This window comes from Delphinus delphis, chromosome 20 (genome assembly GCF_949987515.2).
Source record: "Delphinus delphis chromosome 20, mDelDel1.2, whole genome shotgun sequence".
NCBI classification, from domain to species: Eukaryota; Metazoa; Chordata; class Mammalia; order Artiodactyla; family Delphinidae; genus Delphinus; species Delphinus delphis.
Window position 1 is genome coordinate 239,324 of NC_082702.1, and position 22,417 is coordinate 261,740.

Sequence of the window (22,417 nt, forward strand, 5' to 3'; positions counted from 1 at the left end):
CCTAGCAACCACCCACCTCCCCACGACAGGCCAGCGCACGGAGGTGAAGGGGAGGTAACAGTATACTTCTGCAACTCTTTGGCGACGTCCGGCGCCCGGAAGTGGAACGTGCGCAAGCCCGGCCCTGTCCGCGAAGCCCTCTGGGAAATGTAGTCCTTGGCCCGCCACAGTAACAGCCCGGGTGACCTATAGACACTACATTTCCCAGAAGGCAGCGAGCACCAGCGCTCGGCGCCGCCGGGAAATGGAGTTCTTCAGGGGCCTGCAAGGGGGCGCCAGTGGTGCGACTGGCGGTGTCCCGGGTTCCGAAGTAAAGAGTTATGGAGCCAGATGGGCCCGTCCGCGCGTTGTCTCCACCACGCCCTGCCCGCGCGACCTCAGATCCCCTCGCTATCCGTCCGCTCGACTGTGCCAGGTTGCCCCTCAGCTGCCTCTCTACTCCCGCCCGGCGGATGTGGCATTTCCTCCTACCTGGTCACCTGCCTCTTTCAGCTGCTGTGCCGCACTCCGCCTCCATCGAGGCTGCTCCTGCTTCCCCGTCCTCAGGGCTTCACCAGCCAAACCGTGCTGGGCCGTCTAAAACAGGCCCCTCTGTGATGCCTGGCATTTTGAAATGACCGGTTTCCAAAAGCTGGGGCAGCACCTCCCCAAAAAGCCTTCCCTATCATGTCCTCTCCTCTGACCCCAGCTAGGTTTAGGTCCCTCACAAGTCGCCCGTCATAGCCGTCGTCACACAGAATGTAACAGCCTTTGGACCGGCAGCTCCTGAAGCCAGTCTCTCCCACCCTGGTCTCCCCAACACCTAGCACATTACAAGTGCTTATAATTTGTGCAGTTTATTAATCCAGTCAGTCACCAGGCTCCTAAGAAAAGCTCTTCTACTTCTCCTTGCCATCCCTTTTGCCACTCTCCCCAAGAAAGCAAACAAGGGGCCTCATCTGACCTTTCTCCCAGGAAGGCTGGACCCTGGAACCCCTCCCTGGCCTCCGGCCCCTTTTACGTATTGACAGCAGGCCCAGCACTTCAAGTGTTAGCTGGGACAGAGGTAGAAGGAATCCTTTCTCCCAACTTTACTCTTGGCATGCGTGTGTGTGTCGCGCGCACACGTTCACGGACACATGCAGGTACCTGTGTCGAAAGGAGTCCAGGAGGCCAGGCAGCCCTGTCTCACCGCCTGTGGCTCACCTAGCTGGAGTACAAGAACTCCTTCCCTTGATGACTCTCTGGGTTTTGGTGGCCCATATGGTATGTCTACAGAGTCAAGTGGATACCCCAGTGTGCTTGCTGTTACAATCTAGGGGGACAGGAGAACAAGCTGGAATGACGGAGATAACAAGACCGTCCAAGGAGCCAATCCATTGGAATTGGAGCCATGTTTCTAACCTTGGGGAGAGGCTGGGCTGCAGCCAATGTGCTGGGAGCTGACCCTGAGGTAGACACTGAGCCCTCAAAAATGGCTGAGATTTTCCAAAGAGCTCTAGATCTGGGAGACCATCGAAGTGTCAGAAGGCTCAGCCTCAGAGGCTGGAGGGGAGCCAAGACAACCACGGCACAGAAACCCAGGGAAGAAAACATCTCCAAACCAAGGAAAGCCACACACGCCCATAGGCTCGGGCACAGGGAAGGTACCAGAAACCTCAGACAACACAAACCGTGGAAGCCAGAAAGAGTGAGGATGGCATGGAAGGTGAGCAAGGAGAGCAGGAAACCCCACCTAGAGTTGGCTACGAAGAGTAACAACGGTGCACGGACAGGTCAGGGCTGGCAAATAGGAGAGGCTTGTCTCAACCCTGGCCCCTCACCACAAGGAAGGCTACCCTGGTGGGCTGTGCTTGGCAACCGCTGTCCTACAGGGTGTGTCTCTGACACGGATGGGCACTCCTGGGTCCCGCAGCTCATCTGCCAATCAGAGAACACCACCCTCTTGTTCCCCAAGCCTGACACTCTGGGTGCCACTGTACAAAGATGGCAGTGCATGAGGTATGAGAACCATGGGTGAGAAGTGGCAGTGTCTACCCTCCAGAAACAAAGCATCATCAGACAAAGCTCATCTGAGGTCAGGCCCAAGCCCTAAATCACACAGGACAGCCAAAGAGGTCTGTCCTTCAGGGTTTGTGCCCTTGGCCACTTGCCCACCCTCTGTGGGCCCCACCTGGGGTGAGTGCAGGCTTTCTGCCAACTCCTTTGTTGCCACCATCATGGGGCCCCTTGAGGCCCCGCAACTGCCCGAGCCTGTCGCCTCCTTTCCCGCTGCAGCTCTCGGAGGTGGGCGAGGGCACAGTGGACACCCCGGGACACCCGCAGGCTGCGTTCCCGGTTGGGATCGTTCTCTATGAGGACTCGCAGGCCGGCAGCAAAGTGGGACAGTGCCTGGGCCAGGTGCTCAGGGCGCAGTGCACCCACACTTACTTCCTCAGTCTCCACACCCACCATGGCCTCCATGAGATCTGACTCTGGTCTTCTGGAGGCCAAGCCTTTCCCCGCCTCACAGGGCAGCCCAGAGTCACTGACACCCCCAACCTCCACCTCCTGGGGGATGCTGCGGGGCGAGGGCTCCCCATGGGCCTGCAGCAGGTGGGCAACATCGGCCTCAGCCACATCCCCGAGGCCTGCGTGGCTGGCTAGTGTCACAATGCTGTGACGGAGCTGGGGGAGGGCGTTGGGCTCGGGGGCACCAGCAGGCACGCACTCGGGCCACAGCTTCCTCCAGGCACTGTTCATGGTGGCAGGCTGCAGCTCTGCCCAGGCCTTAGCAATGTTGTCTACAGCAGTCATGACAGTATAGCTGCGCCAGAACTCCCGCACGGAGGGCCGGTCTGTACCCGCCGTCTCCTGGACCAGCTGGCTGAGCATGCGGCGCAGATAATGGGCCTTGAAGGCGGCAATGACACCCTGGTTCATGGGCTGGATGAGGGCTGACGTGTTCTTGGGCAGGAACTCAACACGCACATGGGCTGAGAGGCCACCCAAGTGGACAGGGTGGCAGGGTGCGCTGTCCAGCAGCAGCAGAGCGCGGTGTGGGAGGCCATGGCTGGCACAGTAGCTTTCCACAGCTGGGCAGAAGCAGCCAGTAAACCACTCCTGGAAGATGCTAGGTGTCAACCAATCATTGCGGTTGGAGCGCCAGACCACAGGCAGGCTGGCCTTGGAGCAGCCCCTGAGGGCACGTGGGTTCTCTGAGGGGTACACCAGCAGGGGCTTCAGCTTGAAGTCACCAGCCGCATTGCCACCAAGCAGCAAGGTCAGGTGGTCCTTAGAGGCCTTGGGCCCAGGCCCAGCTGTCCCCTCCAGTGCCAGAAGCATGCGCTCAGGCAGCCGCTTCCAGAACAGGCCCGTCTCGTCCACGTTGAAGACCTGCCGTGGTGAGTAGCAGCCCTCCTCCAGAATGGCGCGCAGCACCACGGGGTAGCGTGCGGCAGCCTGGGCGTCGGCCACAGCCGGCTCATCCGTCAACAGCACGTTGTGGCGAACCTTGAAACGGGCAAACCAGCCATTGCTGGCCCCGAACGTCTCGGCCTGGGCGCCGCTGCCCTGCTCGTGCTGCAGCTGGGCAAAGAGCCGGCGCGCCTTGTCCTGGATAAGCAGCGTGCTGACAGGCAAGTTCTGCCGCTTCTGCTCCTCAATCCACAGGCTCAGGAGGCGTTCCATGCGGCCCATCAGCACACCCCGGCAGCGGGTCAGCTGGGTGGTGCTGACGGGCGTGGCTGCCTGGAAATTGGCCCGGATCTTATCCTTGTTCACGCGGATTGAGGCAACCGTGGAGGTGGCCAGTCCCAGGGCCCGGGCGATCTGCGTCAGCTTCTCACCCTCCTCAAACCTCCGAAGCACCTCCAACTTCACATGCAGGGTGATGGACTTCCGGTCCCGCTTGGCACTGTGGCGGAGGCCAATCCCAAGGGGCGCCTTCCCCAGCACCTGCGGGTGGGGAGTTGTCTTCATGCCGCTTCCCCGAGCCATGCACCTCAACAAGCTCTCTCCCCACTGCCCATCCACGGTAGCTACTGCCGTGCCCACAATGGCCTCTGGGCCTCTCCTGCCACGCCCGCCTCTGCCTGAAGAGGAGAACACATGGGCATTAATGTGTGAGTACATGAGAGTCTGGACCACTGCCTGGCCTTCCCATGCTCTGACCTAAGGCCCCCAGCCCTGCTGAGCACTGCCTCAGAGGCAGGCCCAGTCCCTTCTCTCCCTAACGATAAAGACACTGCATACACACTTCCGAGCATACTTTGCGTGTAGATGAGCATTTCATTTAGTTTTAGCTTATGAGACCAAAAAAAGTGCTGTGGGGAGACTTTGTTCTTCCCCCAGAAAACCTCTTGCAACCACAAGGAGATGCAAAGAGAGTCTAGAAATCCTGACCCATCTCTCAGACACTGATGAGCAGAAGCATCTCCATGCTATTCAGAGACATGGAACATCAGTGTGGGAGACTGAATAATGGCTCCTAACCACACCCACATCCACATTCCAATCCCAGGAACCTATGAGTAAGTTTACCTTTCAGGGCAAAAGGGACACTGCAGGTGTGATTAAGTTAATAATCTTGAGAGGCGGAGATTATCCTGGATTATCCCGGTGGGCCCTAAACGTAATCAGAGGGATACTTGTAAGAGGACACAGAAGATTTCACTCAGTCAGAAGGCAATGTGACCACTGAAGCCTAGAGCTTCCAGAAGGAACCAGCCCTGCCAATACCTTGATTTTAGCCCAGGAGCCCCATTTCAGATTTCAGACCTCCAAGACTCTAAGATAATAAATTTGTGTTGTTTTAAACCACTAAGTCGGGACTTCCCTGGTGGCGCAGTGGTTGAGAATCCGCCTGCCAACGCAGGGGACACTGGTTCGAGCCCTGTTCCGGGAAGATCCCACATGCCACGGAGCAACTAAGCCCATGCGCCACAACTACTGAGCCTGCGCTCTAGAGCCCGCGAGCCACAACTACTGAGCCCGCGCGCCTAGAGCCCGTGCTACGCAACAAGAGAAGTCACCGCAATGAGAAGTCCGCACACCGAAATGAAGGGTAGCCCCCGCTTGCCACAAGAGAAAGCCCGCATGCAGCAACGAAGACCCAATGCAGCCAAAAATAAACTAATTAATTAATTAATTTAAAAATAAATAAACCACTAAAGCTTGTAGTAATATGGTAAAGCAATCACAGGAAACTAACACAGAAGGTAACCTCCTTAATTCTTGCCACCACCGTGGAGTACCTGGGGATAGAGGAGGAAGGTGGTTCTCCACACAGCAGTCGGAATGATTCTCTAAGAACCAAGTCGGGGGGAGTTCCCTGGCGGTCCAGCGGTTAGGACTCCGGGCTTCCACTGTAGGGGGCACAGGTTCAATCCCTGGTCAGGGAACTAAGATCCCAGCAAGCCGCACGGCGCGGCAAAGAAAAAAAAGCAAACAAACAAAACAGTGGCTCCTCTGCTCAGAGCCCTCCCAGGCCTCCCACCTCTGAGTCAAAGCCACAATCATCACCAGCTTTGTCAAGGGCCTCCTTTGTCCTTTGCGTACTCCTGACCACATCCTCAGGGCACACTAAGGGCACTCCCGACCCAGGGGCCTTAGCTACTGTGGCTCTTTGGCCCACTGGGGGCCCTTCCCTGTAATCTGCATGGCTTATTCCCTCTTCTGCAGGTCTCTGCTCAAATGTAACCTAATCAGAGAGGCCCTCCCCACCTATATTTTATTATGCATCCATCACACGTTGCCTGAGGGCAGGAACTGTACCTACTGAGCACTCTGTTGGGTCTCCAGGCCCAGGAAGAGAGCCTGGCACTTTGGAGGCATCCAACAGTCACTTGCTGACTGAATTATTTAATGAAGTACAGTGATGGAGGCAGGCTTCTCGCTTTGTCCCTTTTGCATTTCAAACCATGTTAAAGTAGCACCTGATCAAAACAGTAAAAGTTTTTTTTGAAGGAATGCGTGTGAAAAACAAGGACAGTACCTGACAGGTCTTTGTATTTTGGGAGTGTCTATGGCACCGAGGAAGAGTACCTTCAGGGACCCATGGGCTGCACCTGGCTTAAAGGGGAGGTGGGCATGGGGAAGGCTTCCTGCCTGGAAGGAGGCCCCAAATTCCGAACCACTCACGCGCCCATCCCTCCCTCTCCACATGCCTGCCTTCGCCTGCTCACCCACAATTTTTTTTTTAATAAATTTATTTATTTATATATTTTTGGCAGCGTTGGGTCTTCGTAACTGTGCACGGCACGGGCTTTCTCTAGTTGCAGCCAGTGGGGTCTACTCTTCGTTGAGGTGCGCGGGCTTCTCACTGCGGTGGCTTCTCTTTGTTGACGAGCATGGGCTCTAGGCGCGCGGGCTTCAGTAGTTGTGGCACGCGGGCTCAGTAGTTGTGGCACACGGGCTTAGCTGCTCCGCGGCATGTGGGATCTTCCCCGACCAGGGTTCGATTCCCAACCACTGCACCACCAGGTAAGTCCCTCACCCACAATTTTAAATTAAATTCATTCATTTTCACCCTCCCGCTCTAGAAAGTCCCCAAGCCCGCCCACGGGGAAGGCTCGAGACTACATTTCCCAGAAGGCCGCGGGGCCGCCGGAGGCCCCCGATTGGCCCCCTCGCGCGCGTCCGTTCCCTTCCCCCCACGGGAACCAAGGGTATAGGCGCCTCGGCCCCTTCCCCCCGGAGCCCGGGCTCCCGCGCGCCCGACCGCTCTCACCTCCGGACCGCGACGTAGGCCGGCTTCCTCAAGTGGGCCGACTGAGCTGCGGCCCCTCCCCATCTCCGGCTTCAGGCGCCGCTTCCCGGCGGCGGCCGAATCCAGCCTCCATCTTGTCGGCGGAGGCGGAGGTTGCCGGGCGATGGCTGGGATTGGAGGAGGCAGCGTGGGCCCCGCCCCCGACGGCGCTCTAGGTGCTGCGTCCAGTCACCCAGGGCCTACCGGGAAACGTAGTTCAGCGACGAGGCCGCCGAGCACAGAGTCCAGGCGGGGTCGCCCAAGGCCGCCTCTGCCCAAGGCCGGATTTCTCGCCTATTAATTTCTCTCTCCTGTCTTTCCTGCCATCTACTTTCGGTCTCTTTCTTTTCTTTCTTTTTTTTTCTTCTTTCATAAAGTTTTTAATAACCTATAATTTTCTTACATGTACACTAGTAACCTTAAAAAGACAAATATTTACTATCAAATGTTAACTACTGTACAGTTTACAAAAACATATAATTTTAAGAATTTGGAATAATAAAGGGAAGGTACCTACTTCAAATGGATTAAATAAGAAAATTCCACTTTTTAAGAAATTTAACCAGGAAATGGGAACTTTCCAATTTCTCTAAAGGAACACCAAAACATTTTACTGAAGTCAGAGAACTTACTATTTTTGTTCAAGACTTCATCTCCATAGTTTTAAATAAACCCTAAATAATATTTTCCAGTATATGTAAGGCCTCTACACAGAGCGCACGACTAGGGAAAAAAGGACTCCGTCAGAATGAGAAGCCATGAAGAACAGAGATATGTCTTGCTCACCTTTACATCTCCAGTTCCTACCATAGTGCCTGGCTCAAGGTGAAAATGCTTAAGCAATGGTTGCCGCTTTACAGTGAACCGGGCAGATACATCTTTGGTCCAGTTTTCATTCCATGTTAAGCATGACCTGAGCTGCAGTCCCAGTTCTTGGCCCTTGACCTTAAATTGAGTAAGGTAAGCCAATATACATACACTTTCTACATCAGCCTTCTGACAGGATCCTCAGAACTGAATTATCACAGGTTGTGAATCTTCTCTTACGTGGTCTAATTCTTATTTCTTGAATAATACCAGTGTGCAAAAGTAATGCATTTTCGGGACTTCCCTGGTAGCGCAGTGGATAAGATTCCATGCTCCCAATGCAGGGGGCCTATGTTCGATTCCTGGTCAGGGAACTAGATCCCACATGCATGCTGCAACTAAGAGCTCGCATGCCACAACTAAGGAGCCTGCCTGCCGCAACTAAGACCTGGTGAGACCAAATAAATAAATATTTTTTCAAAAAAGTAATGCATTTTCAGTGCAGTACAAGTATATTCATACGATTAAGAATTGAATAACGGCCTTACTTTTCCATGTTTTAAATAACAGATACATAGCATCTTATATTATGAGGTAATTAGCAATTTTTAGACACTGAACATAATACACTGTATTACAATGCAATGTGGTAGGCTTCCATTTTAGGAACAAAAATCAATTTCACACGAAAAAAGAGTTATTTTAAATTCACATAAAATACATTCAGAATAAGTCTAAAATGTTAGCATTAAGTAATGTAAAACAAACACAGAGGAGCTTTCTTTATTATTATTACTTTTATTTTGGCTATGGCAGGTCTTAGTTTTGGCATAGGGGATCTAGTTCCCTGGCATAGAACCTGGACTCCCTGCATTGGGAGCATGGAGTCTTAACCACTGTACTACCAGGGAAGTCCTTCCATATGGGTCTGATTTTTTATGAGCTTTGGATTTTTCTTCATTTGGACCTGATGAATAACCTTGGGCATTTTTTCTTTCTGTGTTTCCGATTCAGTTCCTTTATCACTATTTTTTTTCTTTAAACTTTACTTCTAGCTTTTGCATTTCTGTAGAGACTTCTCCTTCCCCCCCCCCCTTTTTCTTCGATTTATTTATTTTTGGCTGCGTTGGGTCTTCGTTGCTGCGCGCGCTTTCTCTAGTTGCGGCGAGCGGGGTCTGCTCTTCATTGCTGTGCGCGGGCTTCTCATTGCGGTGGCTTCTCTTATTGCGGAGTACGGGCTCTAGGCGCGCGGGCTTCAGTAGTTGCGGCACGCGGGCTCAGTAGTTGTGGTTCGCGGGCTCTAGAGTGCAGGCTCAGTAGTTGTGGCGCATGGGCTTGGTTGCTACGCAGCATGTGGGATCTTCCTGGACCAGGACTCGAACCCGTGTCCCCTGCATCGGCAGGCGGACTCTTAACCACCGCGCCACCAGGGAAGTCCCCCTGTCCCCCCCCCCCTTTTTCTGCTTGGTGTTCCACATCAGAATCACAACGTGAATCTGATGATTTGGACTCTTCTTGGGTACCAAGTGACTTTTCATTGACTTTACTAGAAAGCAGATCGCCAGAGTGTGGAATGAAATCATCAGGTTTTCCCCATCCGGATTCCCCTGTTTCTGAATTATAATAATAGGTATAACCATCTTCACTTAAACCTTCTACCCAAACAGTCTTCACTGCCGTCTTTTTTTAATTTCCTTGAAATCCTTCAGGTTTCTCCCACTGAGATTCTCCTGTGATAAGATCATAGTGGTAATGGTAACCCTCAGAGGTTATGCCTTCTACCAATCTGCCCTTTGAAGGGTCTTTTTTTTTCTTTTTTTCTTTTGCTGATTTGATGCAGAGGCGGATGGGATAGTGCTGGTTACTGGTGATATGCTTGGCTCTGAAGTTTCTGACTCTAAGCCAAGGCTTTTCAAATCCCCTTGGTATTCTTTCAGGGCAGCTGCCTCCATTGCAGCAAACTCCTTTGATGCCTTCTCTTCTTCCTTTGCCCTATCCAGCCTTTTCGGTTTAATCTCACTGATCCTCTTTGCCACATTTTCCTTATGATTCTTTCCTCTTTCATGAACTTCAACACTAGACCTATTGTCCGCAATCCAGCACCTGCAGTAATCAGAGAATTTCTTTGGTTGTGACCTCCAGTATTCTGCCATGACTGGACCAGCCGCCCCGAGGGTCACCCTCATGCCCGGCTGAGGCTCGCGTTCCTCACGCGGGATGAGTCAGGGCCCAGCTCACTGCGAGGCCCACCGGAGCCTCCGCGCCTAGACCTGGTCTCTTTCTTTCCCACCATCCTCGCTACCTCCTTTCCTTTCCTGGGTCTGTCTCACTGTTTTCTCTTTCTCCCTGTCTGTCCCCCATTCCGGAGAAATGGTTCCCTTTAGACTGTCAAGATATAATTTTCGAAACAGATAAAAACAAACTCCGTGAGCACACGTCAAATATCTATTTACCTCCGGCGGCAACTAGCAGGATGACATAGGTGGTTCCGGGAAGATGAGAGAGAAGGAAAACAGAAAGGGTGAAAGAACGAACAGTGAAATAAAAGCTCCAAGTCGGATCGGTAGTGCACCATGGGGCAGTGGGCAGGCATCTTAGTGTCCTGCTTAGTGTCCTACTGGGTGACAAAAAACTTGGGGTACTCTACTGGACAGAAAGCATTTACAACCTATCAACCTTTTACTCGTTAGCATCTAACTTCACAGTATCTGGACTCTGATCAAAAGCAGTTAACTTAAAAAAAAGTTGCTTCACTTAGGGAATCAGATGACCTGAAGCAGGCTTGGTAGAGACGGTGCTAGTTCTTCCAGTCATCTTTTTTTCTCTTAATGGCAAGTTTTGGATAAGTTTTCTTAACATGTGTCCCTCCCGCTCCGTCTTTCTCTCTTCTTGCTGTCACCCTTCTCTGAGTCTTTAAAAACTCTCGATCCACTTTACTGTATCTCTAATGTCTGTCCCTTTCTCCCGTCTTGCTTCTGTACTCCTGATCCTTGTCTGTCCCTTGAATCTCGAGCTGCACGTCTTGTCGCTGTAAATCTTTGTCTCTCCTTTCCTCTCCATCCCGCCCTGATCGCTCTCCCTCTTGTTAACTGTTCTGACACACATGTCTGCCCAGCCCTGACTCTCTGACCTAGGTCTCTTTCTGTCCTGCCCGTGTCTCTGTCCCTGTGTCTGTTCACTTACTTTCACTGTCTTTCCTCACAACTCTCCGCGCCCCCGAGTCTGTGTCTGTCTGTCCTGTCTCTCTCGCTCCGCATCTCTACCCTCAGCCTACCTCTCCCATCCTCTTTCAGACGCCGGCCGGTACCCAGGGTTGCCCTGGAAACCGCCCGCACGGCCCACTGGTTACCATGAAGACGCCCGGGCCCGCCTACCGCCCACGAGCGCAAAAAAAAAAAAAAAAAAAAAACTGTCATCGCGCCGCGCACGCGCGCGGAGGACTGGCTGACCTCCTCCCGGACAGGAGCCGGCCGAGCCTCTCTCCAAGGCGAAAGTGGGAGAGGCTCGCTTGCGGTCCTGAGGGCGGTGGAAGGGGTGGCCGGGTCTCCACAGGGGGTTGCCATGGAGACAGGGGCTGACGGCGTCCTAGCTAGGGCCGTGATTGGTGCAGAGCCCTGCTAATCCCCGGAAGCCCCGTAGAGAATTCAGGGAGACTTGGTGGCGGCATGCGCGGTTGGGAAGGCGGTGCGGCCGCCCGTTACCCCCTGAGAAGCTTGCTCGCGTCGACGGGCGCCTGGACGCCTGCATTTGAGGCTGGGAGCGCGGGAAGACGCGGCCCGGAGTGTGACCCGATCGTTGCGAACAACGCTGCCCCGGGGCACAGCGGGAGGAGGGTGGAAACTGAGGCGAGGGTGGGGGACGGGCAAGGCGGCGCTTCCGGCTGGTGCGTGGAGCGTTCTGGGAGACATAGTCCGGCCGGGGAGGGAAGGTCGGCGAGTGCGCATGCTCAGGAGCGCGGAGCGGCCCGCTGAGCGCGGAGGTGAGGGCGGGGGCCCCTCAACCGGGAAGGTTCGGGCGGGGACGGGGGCGGCGGCCCAGCGGGATCGGGAGCGTAGGACAGGGGCCTGGGTGTCCCCCGTGGCCGGGCCCAGCGCTGTCGCGCGCGGCTCGTCAATCACTGCGCGTTGCCACGGCGACAGAATCTGGAGTCCCCGCCTCCAGTTGCCATGGCGGCACCCGGACCTGTCCCGGCTCCCTAAAGCAGAAGGTGCCCGCCCAGGCTTCTGGTAAATGTAGTTCAGGGAGCTCCGCAGGGCCGGCCAGATTACGGAGGCCCAGCCGTCTCCTGGGGTTTCAGGTTGACTTGGAACCTTGAGGAGCGAAGGTTAGACCCACGGGATCAGGCGGCCCTCGAAATCGAATCCACTTCCTTAATAAACTCAGATCTCTCTACAAAGGTTGCACTGTACCTCCAGTTGCATAAGGAGCAGCGCGAGTGTGGTGGGGGTGGGGGAAACGGAGGTTCACAGTGGCACAGCGACAAGCCGAGGTTACGTGGCAAATAGGCTGGGCAGAATCTCCGACTTTCCTTGCAGGCTCCGAGTCCAGTGGTCTTGGCTCCTTTGTAGCTCCCCTCTGAAAACTCCCCTGTTACCTCCTAGTCCCACCTAAATCAGGAAACGGAGGAGATAGTGGGGCATTGCGTGTTGTGACAAGTCGGGCTCAGAGAACGGGGCTGAATGGGGGGAGAATGGTGTCTGGGTGCTGGGCCATACAGGTGACCTTGCACAGGTGTGGGGTGGGGCAGGTGCAGTCAGGCTGCGCTGTGAAACCGCGCTGGGAGGGGAGTGGTCTGAGAGACAAGGCGGGAGACTGGACGCTGCAGTGATAGACTGGCGTTGGTGGGGGAGGGGTGGTAGTGGTGTAGATGCCTAGGCAGTGGATGTTGTAGGTGGCATTCACCTGGTAGAGAGAGGGATGCAGAGCAGGGGTTAGGTGGTGCATGTAGAAGAAGCATGGGCTTTGGGGGAGAGACGAGGTGCCTTCTGGGCCTAAGAAGCAGCCCAGGAACAGGGGGCTACCAGAGACTCTGCACAGGCCCAGCTAGAGAGGCTCACCGAGGGCTCACCAGCCCCACAGCTCCTTGGTACGGGACTGCCTCTGTGCCTCCGTTTCCTCATCCTCCTTCCACTTGGCAGGTCTCGGGATTCAACAGCACAGCATCCAGTAGGCTCTCAATAAGCATTTGTCACCACTGTCCTCATCGCAGCAGCCTCATCCCATTCCTCCCCCAGGGAGAGACACTGGCCTCAGAGCTCCAGCCTGGTCTTTCCAATGAGGCCCACAGCTCTGGGCTCCCCGGGCCACGCACCCCCAGAAGATGAGGGGCCCATCACGGTGAAGCTGGAGGAGTCTGAGGAGGAGGGTGAAGCCGCCCCATGGGATCCCGGCCCAGAGGCTGCACGACAGCGTTTCCGGCACTTCCACTATGAGGAGGCAGTGGGTCCCCGCGAGGCGCTGGCCCGGCTCCGTGAACTCTGCCGCCAGTGGCTGCGGCCCGAGGTGCACTCCAAGGAGCAGATGCTGGAGCTGCTGGTGCTGGAGCAGTTCCTGGGCGCGCTGCCCCCCGAGATCCAGGCCCGCGTGCGGGGACAGCAGCCAGGCAGCCCTGAGGAGGCCGCTGCCCTGGTCGAGGGCCTGCGCCGAGAGCCAGGAGGGCCCCGGAGATGGGTGAGTCAGTGGCCCTGGGGTCGGGGCTGGAACAGTATGCATCTCCGCCTCTTCCTGGGAGGTGCTATGCTCAGCCAGACACTGGCCCCTTGTGGTTTGGAAGTGGTCACCTGCAGCAGACCCTGTGTGAGGGCAGACGGGGTTCCAGGGCCAGCATCACTGGCCCATCCCTCCATCACCTAGAGGCATGGACAAGGGATGCAGGGTGGGGAGAGAGGGTGGGTGTCAGCAGCAGGAGAGCAACTGCAGGTGGTCCCTTTGCTCCTTGCTCTGTCCCTGGTGGACATGGGTCCTTAGAGGACCTAGTCAGTCAGGACCCCTGGGGTCCCAAGATAGGGTGGATGCCCATGAACTCCCTACCTGAGCTCCTGATGGTGGGGGGCACCTCCCCAGGTCACAGTCCAGGTGCAAGGCCAGGAGGTGCTATCAGAGAAGATGGAGCCCTCCGACTTCCAGCCCCTCCCTCAAATCACACCTCGGACTCCAGAACCTGGACTTGAGATGCCCCGTGGGGCCACACAGGAGTCGTCACTGGGCCTATGGGTGAAAGAGGAGCCTGGGGTTACAGAGGATCCAGGTGAGGGTAGGTAACGTGCCCACGCATTGGCGGTCCCCACATCCCGCCCAGCCAGTGGCCGTCATTATCCCTCACGTGCCAAGCCCGACTGTCACCACTGTGGTTCCTTCCATGTTCTCAGCTGGCATGGAGCTGGCTATTGGGGTTTCCTGGTGTGGGAGGCATGTGGGGTTCACTCCCTGAGGAGATCCATTGGGGGACATTAGCCGATTGCTCGAGAGCAGACAGAAGGCTGGAGTATGGGTGGGCACAGCGGAGGGAGGACCCCAAAGTGCTGGGGAGCATTCCCTTCTCTCATCCGCCTCCCAGACAAGTGTCAGACATGCCCACCCACACTCTCTGCCATTCCTGTGTGGACACTTAGAGCCCCCTTGACATGCCCAGCCCCAAGTCTACACCCGGCTCTTGCCCCATCTGGACCCCAGCACCTGGCACACCACTGAAGAGGGCAGCAGGGTGGGGAGCCCCTGGAGCTGCCTGACCCCACCCTTCCTCTCCAGAGCTTCTGGACTCTGGGCCTCTAACCAACCCCCAGGAGGCCACTTCCACTGTCCTACCTGAGGAGGCCCAGGTGAGCCCCTGCTCTGGGAGCCTCAGTGGGTGGGGGTTGGGTAGGTCCCTCCCTGGGCCTAGCCAGACACAGGCGAGCAGTGACCACTGTGGTTTCAGGGCTGTGGCGTGGCGCTGGACCAGGCCTCTCCCCATAGTGAGACTGGGCCTGAGGGGTCCTCATGGACGGAGCACCCTGAGGCCCTGTGGCAGGAGGAAGCTGGGAGCATCTTCTCCCCGGGTGAGTTATATGGGGCCCTCCACACGGGCAGCACCACCCCGGACCATCCCACTCCTGGCCCTGCTCAGATGGGCCCCTTACTCCGGCATTCCCCGAGCTCCTCCATCGCCTGCAGCGTTCAACCTGCTTTAGCATCTCCTGCCCGCGAGAGCCAAGCCCCCCACTAACCTCATGGCCCCTCCAGCTGCTGCTCCCCGCCCCCAGTAAAACCTCCTGAGAGCAGGACTTGTGCTCCCCATGTCCGCTCCCAGCCCCGGCACCCTGGATGGCCCCCGGGTTCTGGGCTTGCATCCCACTGATTGGGGGGCGGGGCAGAGAGGGACAGCAGTCAGTACACAGGGTAGGCAGACAGGGGGGACCTTGGCACAGGGTGGGGACTGGGCAAGACAGAGCGGTTCCCTGCTCTCAGGCCAGATGCCCTGTGCTGTCCACCTCAGCCACGCAGCCTACAATGGTCTGCCGTCGGCCAGGCTCCCTGTTCCCTGGACCCCTTCTCTACGTTGGTTTACTCCCTCGTTATTTATTTTATTTTTTTGGCTGCGTTGGGTCTTCGTTCCTGCGTGCGGGCTTTCTCTAGTTGCGGCAAGCGGGGGCTGCTCTTTGTTGCTGTGGGCGGGCTTCTCATTGCAGAGGCTTCTCTTGTTGCGGAGCACGGGCTCTAGGCACATGGGCTTCAGTGGTTGTAGCACGCGGGCTCAGTAGTTGTGGTTCGCGGGCTCTAGAGCGCAGGCTGAGTAGTTGTGGCACACGGGCATCGTTGCTCCGTAGCATGTGCATCTTCCCGGACCAGGGATCAAACCCGTGTCCCCTGCATTGGCAAGCGGATTCTTAACCACTGTGCCACCCGGGAAGTCCCACCCCCTTGTTCTGGTGAACCTTCCTGTGAACTCTGGTGTGGGAAGTAAAGTTCTGAGCTATGGTCCATATCTGAAACACATTTGTATTACACTGAATTTTGGCTGAAGAATTCTTTTTATTAACTCTCTCTCAAAACATTTTTTTTTTAATTGCTGTGAAACCGGGTCAAAACATTTTTTAGCACCACTGTTGGTGAGCCCTTAAAATTTGAAATTCACATTTCTCAGTTGTGGGAAACTGGCTTGCATTGTTTCTTTGATTTCCTTCCCCTCCATTGTTCTGTTCTCTTGTTTCTGGAATGCCTGTTACTTGGTTATTGGACTCTAGGACAGATCCTCCAATGTTCTCTTCACTGCGATTTCCCCATCCCTTTCTTTCTGCTCTATTTTCCAGAAAATGTCTTCAGTTATAGCCTCCAGACCCTCCTTTGAGATTTGCATATCTGCTAGCAGAGTTTTAATTTCCAGGAGTGTCTTCTTTCCCTGATCGTTCATTTTTTTAACCACTTTCTGTTATTCTTACAGTTGTAACATCTTTCCTTATTTCTCTGAGGATAACGATAACTTGTTTTTTAAGCTTTCTTCTCCCAGTGTGGTCTCTGGTCCCTCTGGCAGCTCTGAGCAGATGGGTGAGGGTCTTATCGGCCAGGACAACAAATCAGGGCTGGAAGGGGAGGGTGAGGGGTTCACTCCCCAAGGAGACTCACTTCTTGGGCAACGTGAGTGGGTGGGTGGAGCATGAGTGGATGCCACTGAAGCAGTCGTAGGGCAGTCTGGCTGGGCTGCTTGAAGGTACCCCTGCTGTGAGGATCTTCAGTTCTCTCCTCTGAGTGTTCTAAGAAGGCACTCCTAGCCTCTTGCCAGCATCCCGGGAGAGAGGCTAGCGTCACGGCGCCCAGTGTGACTTCCCTTAACTCCCTTGACTCCCTCAGGGTCCTCTCCCGCCCTCAACCCAGCCCTTTGCCAGGAAGCGAGAGGAGGTCCAAAAGTCACAGCTACAGCACTGCCCACCGCTTCCTCAGAATTCTGTGCAGACAGACCCAGGGCTGTTCCCTGCAGTAGCCCTGCCCAGCTTCAGCTTCAGCTTCTGAAACAGCTTCCCCAGCCCGCCCAGTGCCCCTGCCCCTTCACCTGCGTGGCCAGAGGTACCTGGTACCTCCAGCTCCTGAACTTTTCAACGTCTGCGGTAAAACGGGTTGATTTCTTTCAGTCTTCCCCACTGCTGACTTACTATTCGCCTTCTCCAGTCTGCTGTACAGTTACCATTTGCCCATTTTGCTTTCCAGAGTAGAAAATATCAGGGATTTGTTTGTTTCCTCTCTTCTTCTCTTCATCCCTGTAGATTTTATGCCTTGAAAGAATAAAACAAAACCTTTATGGTGGTTTTTAATGTTGTTGCACAATGAAACAAATTTAAATAGATACCATTATTCCCCAGAAGTCCCCATTTGCTGTTTTTTATCAACAAGGATCCAAACTCATTCTTTTTTCATAGCGTCCTTGTTTTGTGGATACTGATCCATCCTTTGAGAATTTGCAAGTACCTTATGTTATTTCCGGCCTTGTTAGTTAGCTTGGTTTCCTTGGGTGTGAATGCTCCCACTGGGTGCACGTGGACAGCCTGCCCTGCTCAGCTCTGGGGGCTTCTTGTTTGTCCCTGCCCAAAGCATCATCCTGGGTGAGGGACTGCCACAGGGTCCATCATAACTCAACTGGAAGGCTCATCTGGGCCCCTAGCCATTCAGTGGAGATACCTCTGCAGCCTCACTGAAAGCAAAAGGTCCATGGATGGACTGGGCTCACCCAGGCTATGTCCTCAACCCCCAACTTCATGACAGAGCCTGGCTCTCATCCTCAGTCTCCACAGCCTTGGCACTGTAGAGCACCATGCACCAGGCTCTGGATTCCCGAATCTCACCGTCCTTTCTCGCTTTGGAGCTGCCCCGCGTATTTTGAAAGCTCCTTTCTTATGTTCTGTCTGTCAGTTGCGCATGTTGAAGCTGAGAGAGTAGCATGTGATACATCCCCTTCTGCTGTTTCAGTCTTCAGCTGGCTGGCCAGGCTTGCCTCATGCTGTGTAGCTGACACTCCAGCCTGGACCTGCTTCTCTCAGCCCACAGCCCCACAGTCTCTCTGCTCTCTCCAGCCACACCGGCAGTTCCACCCCAGGCTCCTCGGCGGGTTCTTTCTCTGCGGCCCCATTCTTTCCTCAGGCTGCACTCTTCCCCAGACAACCACAGCTCACCTCAGCCACCTTGGCCTCCCCATAAGGTCTCCTGGCTGCTCCCCTTGCCCTCAACTGAACATCTTCTGTGCAGCCGGTGCTTTTATCAGGAGAACAGTTTGAATTGCTAGGACATTCACGTGTTAGAAAATTCAGAAAGCACAAGGGAGTATACAGTGGAATGCCCCTCTCCTGCCTGTATCACATGGTCCTGCACCCCAACAGCCAACATCACCGGTTTTTTGTGCGTACTTCCAGAAAGATTCTCTGCATAGAAGAACAAACACAAATTCAGGTGCATACTCACTTCCCGTTTTTAAAACACACGTGGATGCTTAATCTTCACACTGTTCCACGCCTGACATTTTTCGTGCATCTTCCCACTTGAACACACAGCAGCGAGCGCCCTCCTCTTTCGACAGCTGCATAGAGCCCACTGGGGCTCACCGTGGACACACTTGTTTATCCATCCAGGCCCCTACTGACATTCCTTTGGGTTACTTTTCAGTGAGAACTGAGAAACCTCCTACACCGACCATTTCACACAGGGGGAACACAACTGGTGGAGAAGTACCTAGACGTGGAACTGTTGGATCAGAGGGTGGGAAATTGGACATTCTGATGCCCTTTGCCACACTGGCTTCTGTTTATGCTGGCGAGCGGTGCACACAAATGCTTGGGTTCCTGGAGTTAGGCTGTGGAAACGGTAACGAGCACGGCCCTGATACGCACTTTGCTTCCTAGGAGGGGCCTGAGCATATTTTACGGAATTTAAGCATCCGTGACATTTCCTTTCTTTTCCTGCCCTTTCCCCACGTTTGTCAGGTTGTCCGTCTTTCTTGTTGATTGACCGGCGCACCTTACTCTGGTTGCTTAGTCCCTTGCCTCTGGAGAGTTCGCAGTTTATCATTCGTCTTTTGACTCGGAGGGTTTTTGCTGTGCACAGATGATTTCCTTTGACACAGTATAATTTTTCTGAGTTTTCTTTGGCATCTGATAGGTCTTCTGTCACCTACTGAAGCCCTTGCTAGTCTCCCAGTCTCCTTGCTTTAACTTCCTTCTTCTCCGTTGCCTGTGCTCACATCGCCTCCCTTCCCCAACATCTAATGATGGAGTGCTCACAGCGTGGCTGGAACCTGCTCCTTTTATCCGCAGACACCCACCACTGTCTGATCACATGCAGGCCCAGGACTCCATAGGCCATGTACACACCACGGCACCCGTGTTCACCTTTCCCGGCAGACTGGGCCCGACTCCTGTGCCCCACAGCCTGTGCGTGCCCTCTGTCCCTCGGGAGTCCCGTGGCATCTCAAGGAAGGCACGGCAGACAAAAGTCCTGGTTGCCTGCATTCCCTGCCTCTGTCCCCTGCCCTATTCCCTTCCTGTTGGCTCCACTTCCAGCCTCCCTCAGACCCACCCACAGCTCTGCATTTGTGGAAACCATCATCACCCACCCGGACAGTGCAAGGGCCACCTGCCCCACCTTTGCCCTACAGCCCTTCCAGAAAGGCGGTTTTTACAAACTTAAGTCAGACCTGGAAAGCCTGTCCCCAGCTTTTCAGTCTTCCACCTCCTGCAAGGGTCTGTCCTATTGTCACCTCCTTAGGGAAGCCTGCACAGATACAACCCCTGCCCCTGCCCACGTCACTTCTGTCTGCCTCCTTGGTCAGTTTCAGGTCGCTCTAGTTCGCACCGTTTCTGCAGGGCTGGAGTGGCTCTGGGCACAAGTGGGTTCTCTGTCATGAATGAGTGGATCCCCTTCTGCAATGCAGGGTTTACACTCCAGATGGACAGCATCTCTGCTGGCCCAGACACTGTGAGCCCCCACATCCACCTCCCCTGGGACCTCGGCGTGGCCAGCCTCACGGGCCGACTCGAGTCACCCTCCCTGGAAGGTGGCTTCTCACACGCGCTGGTGCTCTCCAGCGACCCGGGAGGTGAGCAGGACCCCACGTACGATCCCCGCCAGGGCGTGGGCCCCGGGCTGGCCGCCGCTCGCTGGCGTGCCGCCAGGGGCCGGAGCCGGGGTCGAGGTCGCCCCAGCACAGGCGCCGGAGCCGTGCGAGGTGGCCGCTGCGACGTGTGCGGGAAGGTGTTCAGCCAACGCAGCAACCTGCTGAGGCACCAGAAGATACACACGGGAGAGCGGCCGTTCGTGTGCGGCGAATGCGGCCGCAGCTTCAGCCGCAGCTCGCACCTGCTGCGCCATCAGCTCACGCACACCGAGGAGCGGCCGTTCGTGTGCGGCGACTGCGGCCAAGGCTTCGTACGCAGCGCGCGCCTGGAGGAGCACCGGCGCGTGCACACGGGCGAGCAGCCCTTCCGCTGCGCCGAGTGCGGCCAGAGCTTCCGGCAGCGCTCCAACCTGCTGCAGCACCAGCGTATCCACGGCGACCCCCCGGGCCCCGGCGCGGCACCCCCGGCGCCTCCTGGCGCGCCGGAGCCCCCAGGCCCCTTCCCGTGCAGCGAGTGCCGCGAGAGCTTCGCACGGCGCGCCGTGCTGCTGGAGCACCAGGCGGTGCACACAGGCGACAAGTCTTTCGGCTGCGTGGAGTGCGGCGAGCGCTTCGGCCGCCGTTCGGTGTTGCTGCAGCACCGGCGCGTGCACAGCGGCGAGCGGCCCTTCGCCTGCGCTGAGTGCGGCCAGAGCTTCCGGCAGCGCTCCAACCTCACGCAGCACCGGCGCATCCACACGGGCGAGCGGCCCTTCGCCTGCGCGGAGTGCGGCAAGGCCTTCCGCCAGCGGCCGACGCTCACGCAGCACCTGCGCGTGCACACGGGGGAAAAGCCCTTCGCCTGCCCTGAGTGCGGCCAGCGCTTCAGCCAGCGTCTGAAGCTCACTCGCCATCAGCGGACGCACACCGGCGAGAAGCCCTACCACTGCAGCGAGTGTGGCCTGGGCTTCACGCAAGTCTCGCGGCTCACCGAGCACCAGCGCATCCACACAGGCGAGCGGCCCTTCGCCTGCCCGGAGTGCGGCCAGAGCTTCCGGCAGCACGCCAACCTCACGCAGCACCGGCGCATCCACACGGGCGAGCGGCCGTACGCATGCCCCGAGTGCGGCAAAGCCTTCCGCCAGCGGCCCACGCTCACGCAGCATCTGCGCACCCACCGGCGCGAGAAGCCCTTTGCCTGCCAGGACTGTGGCCGCTGCTTCCACCAGAGCACCAAGCTCATCCAGCATCAGCGCGTCCACAGTGCAGAGTAGCCAGTGCGCGCTGCACCCCCTCTCCGCCCTCACCTCGTTCCTTCGTGCGGGGGGGGGGCGGGGGGGGCTGCAGAACACCTACCTCGCGGGGATGCTGTGAGGCCTGTGATCACGTGGGTACAAGCCAGCCCTCTTAGGGCCCGGTGCCCAGTAGGTGCTCAATAAACAGTACACGGAACCTGCGTCTGGGTCTGCACCAATTCAGTTCCTCCCCACTTGCCTGGGTCCCTCTCTGCCCACCCCACAGGTCCACCACTTTCTTTGCAACCACATGATTCCTGTAAGAGCCAGAGCCCCCTGCAGATGTGGCCCCTAGCAGAGCCTGGCCACATCTGTGGGGTGCCCTCCTTGCACCACGGCTCCTGTACTATTTGCCCATGTTCCCTTCGACCCACACGTCTGCCGGCCAAGCCAACTGCCAGATGAGGACGTGGACTGGCAGCCAGTATCATGAGGTGCTGAAGTATCAAACTGGTGTCCAGCATGCCAGAGCCGGCCTGAGGATATGTGTTTATGAAACTTTAAACCTAGGGAGCCATTTCTTAGGTGTAAAAGCTACAAGGCTTTACCTGGGAATCCATATTCTTTCAAGGCTTTCCTCTGTTCCCCGCAGACTCCAGCCTGTCCGAGACCCGCAGGTGGCTGCAAGCCCCAGGCCAGTTCCCCAGCCCTCTGGTGATCGTTGCCATCATGCGCCATTCTCCTCCCTCCCTGGCCCCACGCACAGCCCCTAAGGGCTCCCGCACAGTGGGAGGTATCTATCGTGTGTTCAGTAACTAGTCACAGGAAGCACAGCTGGCAGCGGCTTTCATGAAGATGGACAGATACTGCCGGTTCCAGTTCAGTGTCCTGCAGACTTGAGGGCCGGTGTCTCTGGAACCCTCCAACCTCTTCCTGTGCCACTGCTTCTTTTGCCCTATCTTCCCCTTCCATCCTATTGTTCAGGCCTTGACACAGTCCCCCATTCCACCCATGGGTGCTGTAAGTGCCAGAGACAATGGAGAAAGGCAGTTCCAAACAGGGCATCTTCATGCAGCAGGGTCTGGGTGGGACTTAAACCCCACTCTAGGAGGGTGTCAGCCTGCCCTTGGCCTAGGGGTTCCAGAACAGCCCTTCTAGGCCTGTATGTCCAAGCTTCTTCCAGAAGTGCAGCTGGGCTCGCCCCTGCCACTTTGAGTGACCCTGATCCCCTCAAGACTTGGGCCCTGGTATCAGGGAAAGACAAGCCAGCCCGGGCCAGAGGCTTCCTACAGACATGCTAGAGAAGGCATGCTCCCTGCCTCAGCCCCCCTTCCTCCCCCCCCCATTCCTCTCTTTTCCCCACCTCCCCGCTAGTCTAGCCCTAGCCAAGACCAGAGCCACTCTGGCATCTACTGCGTCTGGCAAAGTCAGCAGCCCCCCCATGCAGGGGCACTCCTGTGTGGCACAGTCAGCGGTGGGGCGTCCCCGGACCCTCTGACAGCACTCACGGTTCTCTCTGATCACAAAGGGGATTCTAGGAAACCTGGTCTAGAATCTGTAGAATCAGAGGGGAGAGGAAGGCAGGGAGGGGCTGGGAGAATCAGATCAGGGAAGGCA

The 22,417-nt window shown here is 56.3% G+C and overlaps 2 protein-coding genes and 1 pseudogene across 5 annotated transcripts; 1 reads left to right on the forward strand and 2 right to left on the reverse strand.

Moving 5' to 3' along the window:
• Window positions 1–598: 598 nt before the first annotated feature.
• On the reverse strand, window positions 599–6,800 carry LOC132416089 (tigger transposable element-derived protein 1-like). 2 transcript variants are annotated; one of them, XM_059999321.1, is made up of 4 exons: window positions 6,689–6,800; window positions 5,214–5,324; window positions 4,501–4,585; window positions 599–4,052 (listed from the first exon to the last, which is right to left on the reverse strand). In XM_059999321.1, exon 4 carries the CDS (start codon window positions 3,955–3,957, stop codon window positions 2,197–2,199), a length of 1,761 nt encoding a protein of 586 aa, XP_059855304.1. In that variant the 5' UTR covers window positions 3,958–4,052; window positions 4,501–4,585; window positions 5,214–5,324; window positions 6,689–6,800; the 3' UTR covers window positions 599–2,196. The 2 variants fall into 2 exon arrangements, with proteins under 2 accessions (XP_059855304.1, XP_059855303.1); XM_059999320.1 differs by lacking the exon at window positions 5,214–5,324.
• Window positions 6,760–9,666, reverse strand: LOC132416911 (WW domain-binding protein 4 pseudogene; annotated as a pseudogene).
• Window positions 9,667–11,206: 1,540 nt separating this feature from the next.
• On the forward strand, window positions 11,207–21,012 carry MZF1 (myeloid zinc finger 1). 3 transcript variants are annotated; one of them, XM_059998985.1, is made up of 6 exons: window positions 11,207–11,492; window positions 12,652–13,183; window positions 13,577–13,766; window positions 14,261–14,331; window positions 14,430–14,550; window positions 19,404–21,012. In XM_059998985.1, exons 2-6 carry the CDS (start codon window positions 12,788–12,790, stop codon window positions 20,837–20,839), a joined length of 2,214 nt encoding a protein of 737 aa, XP_059854968.1. In that variant the 5' UTR covers window positions 11,207–11,492; window positions 12,652–12,787; the 3' UTR covers window positions 20,840–21,012. The 3 variants fall into 3 exon arrangements, with proteins under 3 accessions (XP_059854968.1, XP_059854967.1, XP_059854969.1); XM_059998984.1 differs by having other exon boundaries at window positions 12,748–13,183; XM_059998986.1 differs by having other exon boundaries at window positions 12,748–13,183; window positions 13,577–13,760.
• The last annotated feature ends 1,405 nt before the right edge of the window (window positions 21,013–22,417 follow it).

Bases quoted from the DNA above. Each gene is read 5' to 3' on its own strand.
- MZF1 (XM_059998985.1), top strand. From the start codon at position 12,788: ATGAGGCCCACAGCTCTGGGCTCCCCGGGCCACGCACCCCCAGAAGAT. The intron at 13,767-14,260 runs GTAGGTAACGTG...CTTCCTCTCCAG, and splicing joins TACAGAGGATCCAGGTGAGG to AGCTTCTGGACTCTGGGCCT. The intron at 14,332-14,429 runs GTGAGCCCCTGC...CTGTGGTTTCAG, and splicing joins TCCTACCTGAGGAGGCCCAG to GGCTGTGGCGTGGCGCTGGA.
- LOC132416089 (XM_059999320.1), bottom strand. From the start codon at position 3,957: ATGGCTCGGGGAAGCGGCATGAAGACAACTCCCCACCCGCAGGTGCTG.